The sequence below is a fragment of the Anomaloglossus baeobatrachus genome, chromosome 7 (genome assembly GCF_048569485.1).
Source record: "Anomaloglossus baeobatrachus isolate aAnoBae1 chromosome 7, aAnoBae1.hap1, whole genome shotgun sequence".
Taxonomy (NCBI): Eukaryota; Metazoa; Chordata; class Amphibia; order Anura; family Aromobatidae; genus Anomaloglossus; species Anomaloglossus baeobatrachus.
The window spans coordinates 304889249-304892697 of record NC_134359.1 but is presented as its reverse complement, the minus strand read 5'-3'; the positions used below and the strand labels follow the sequence as shown (position 1 = coordinate 304892697).

The window sequence follows — 3449 nt, the reverse complement described above, 5'->3', positions numbered from 1 at the left end:
AGAGGAAAAGACGCCGCAGATTTGTGACAGCTGCAGCGAGGCGCCTGTGATCGGTGAGTATGAAAGAGAGAGGGATTGTGCTGGGGACGTGGGACGCATTCAGATAGCAACATGTGCACATAGCTTTACTGTGAAAAGCCACGTTTTTGGTGATCGAACCGTTCTCGAACGTAATTCGAACTGCCGAACTTTTAGCAAAAAGCTCGAGTTCGTCGAACGACTCGAACACCCCCCAAAATCACTCGAACATGAAATTGGCGAACGTCGAACATCGCTCATCTCTAATCGTTTAAGGTCGCTCCAGCCTGTCACACGCTGCGATGTCGCTAACGACGCCGGATGTGCGTCACAACCACCGTGACCCTGATGATATCGTTAGCGATGTTGCAGCGTGTAAATGGCCCTTAAGACTTGGGGACCTGCGGGAGCCCCTCATTATGCCTATACTATGCGCACATCAAGAACAGTTGGCAGACATCTTTACTCCGCCAACATTTAATACCTCTTCCTGTCCCACTCCATGGTTGTTACGATTGCTGTGGCACTGGAGACTATGTTCGGATTTCTTGCTACTGCACATGTGCAAGCGCTGGAGACTAAGTCCTATCTTGGAGCCATTGCACATGTGCGGGTGACATCATCGCTGACACGAGGTCACATGTCTCTGACACCTTCTAAGCTGATTGGTCGCTGGTCATGTGCTTGTGACATGTGGTCACATGTCTCTGACACCTTCTATGCCGATTGGTCGCAGGTCATGTGCTTGGGACGCTTTGCTCGGTGATAGGCCAGCGTGACGTCATTGCTGTCATTCTGACAGCGGATTGGCTCTGGTGTCCTCCATCTTGGATGAGGCACAGAGTCTATATAAGACCCTGACACACGCCGCCCGGTGCTCAGTCCTCTTGGTTCCTGCATAGGAGTAGACGCTCTGTGCATGTCCCTTGCGGCACCTATTCTATCTAGGTGAGCGTTATCGGTAGGGTAACGCTCTTGTACCTTGCAGCTTATGCTATGGTCCGTATCCTCGCACCTTAGTGGAGCGGACATAGGCAGGTGCTTGCTGCACATGGTCTGACTAGGCCTTGTGGTTCTACTCTGAGGTGAGCGCTATTGGTAGGGTAGCGCTCCTGTACCTTTCAGCCATACTGTTGTCCGTGTCCTCGCACCTTAGTGGAGCGGACATAGGTAGGTTAGGTGGTCATTGTCTTCTAGGGTAACGCTCCACTCCGCTGCCTCCTGCAGCAGTCCGTATCCTCGCACACTAGGGGAGCGGTCATAGGCAGGAGTTTCAAGCTAGCAGCCTTGCTGCTGTCTGTATCCTTACACCACAAGTGGAGCGGACATAGGTAGGTGCCATATTGCACACACTACACCTAGTCTCTGTGACTGTTAACTGAGACAGGTGCTTTCACTCTCACAGACTGTGAGACTTCTATGCACTTTTATGTTGTATTCCTCACTCTTTTGCATTTCCACTCCTATGTTATTCTAATAAGATAGTCGCTGTGACTTAAACAGTATACGCCGCTATTGGTCTTGGTGACACTGTGACGCAACAGTGTCAGTACCGCTTTGGTGGTACAGGTTTTCCCTATCCTCTGCCATACTCTGCAGCAGAGCTCTGCACGGTGGACCCTGACTGTTGGATAGCCTTCCATTCCCTTATTATCTGACAGCCCCCGTAACAATGGTGTACCTCTTGTTTTATCTAACGCTTACTTGATTGAAGGTAAATTACACATTTTATGCATGAGTTTTACAAAATTATTTAGGAAGTGTGTTTAATTCAACTTTTTACATTGGTCTCTAAAGTAGACACAAGACCACCTATGCGTAGTTTTTAATTTCTTACATTTATAACTTTCTGCATAACCACAGGACCTTCCCCATAATTTCTCTCTTCAGCTTGGGGTTGGCAAAAATAATGACGAAAGACTCTGCTGTTGGAAAAGACATAAATATCAACCCATTAAAAACTGAATAGTCTTCATGGATGAGACTCATTGAAAACAGCAAAATTTCACTTATGCAAAATATAATGGAAATTGTAAGGAAACACCACATGGTCCTTATGGCATTAACATGAGCTTGGAAGTTGGTTTGGGATAATCCAGAATCCTTCTGTTTCATTTTCCGTACATGTCTTATAAGTGAAGAGTTGGTCATAATGATAGAGACCAAATTAAGTAGAAATGGCGTGTAGCATCCTATAAATGCTGCAGTTTGTATGTAAAGGGGCTGAAGATGTAGAGACCCAGTAACAAATATGGGGTCATTGGTGCTATTCACAGCAGATTGTAGAGTGACTTTCACGCTTGCCGTCCAGATGGCGGGAAGACTAATGAAGAAAGAACCGGCTGATGATAGAAGAAGAAGACGTGGTAGATACATTGAGATGTTCCTCTTTGACCAGAGAAAGAACGGATGATTGAAGTTAGAGATGGTGACGCAGTAATAGACGCAGAGCCAGGCGGTGAGCCAGTAGGTGGAGTACAAGAGAGTCAGCGTGCCCACAGTGATTGGGACATAGACCTCCCTCATAAACAGTATAGAGATAAAGAATATAGATAAAAGACCCTGGAAGCTGATAAAACATTGGAGCATGATGTTTGCCGCTGCTATGAGAAGGTTGATTACATCGGGAGGATTTAACTTCTGTCCAGTCCTCATGGTCTTCACACCGGCCACCAAGATGCAGAAATTCAGAAAATATCCCAACCCAGTGTCCATGATGCAGAAGATTATCACAGGGATCCATCCTGTAAACACCATCATGCAGCTCCCGTGAACGATTCTTTGTTCGAAACAATAATGTATGAAGGGTGAAGTTAAAAAACGATTTTGTGTTTTATGTACGAGTTATGCAAAACGTCTTCAGCCTCAATTTGTTTTTGCAAATCAGATGTTTATATTTCATTTCCAACCAAATGATGTGGCAGAGTGTAACCAGGCAGCGCAGTGTAATGCTGATGTCTACATCAGTCTCTGTGCAACATTCTGTGTTTTATTTTGTTTAATAGACCATATAATTTCCAAAGACAATGCTGTGTCCACAGGTGTCTACATTTTTAACTTTTTAAAGTGTGCAAATGTATATCATTCTGGTTATTTACAACAGTGGTGCAATACTGGTCTTGATGTTTTAAGAATATACAGACAACTCACAGTTCTTCCAATGAAGAATGGTTCCGGGTAATGGAAAAAAGCTCGAGTTCGCCATTGAGTTTCATTATACTTGGGTACTTGAGTTGCATCCATCAGGGCACCCAACTGCTTGTTTTGCATACTGAGCACCTGAGCATGGTAGTGCTCACTCATTACTAATAGTGACCTTCTTTTTATAACCATGTTATGGCATGCACCTTCAAGAGTGTGGATACAAAAGCCTTTGGAGACAAAGAGAATTTCCACTCATTACTTTAGTCCCAGGATTGCAAGAAGCTTCA

The 3449-nt window shown here is 45.1% G+C and overlaps 1 protein-coding gene across 1 annotated transcript; it reads right to left on the bottom strand.

Moving 5' to 3' along the window:
* Positions 1-1857: 1857 nt before the first annotated feature.
* Positions 1858-2733, bottom strand: LOC142246810 (taste receptor type 2 member 40-like). The gene has a single exon (XM_075319859.1). It carries the CDS (start codon positions 2731-2733, stop codon positions 1858-1860), a length of 876 nt encoding a protein of 291 aa, XP_075175974.1.
* Positions 2734-3449: the final 716 nt, after the last annotated feature.

Coding starts and splice junctions, on each gene's coding strand:
- LOC142246810 (XM_075319859.1), bottom strand. CDS start 2,733: ATGGACACTGGGTTGGGATATTTTCTGAATTTCTGCATCTTGGTGGCC.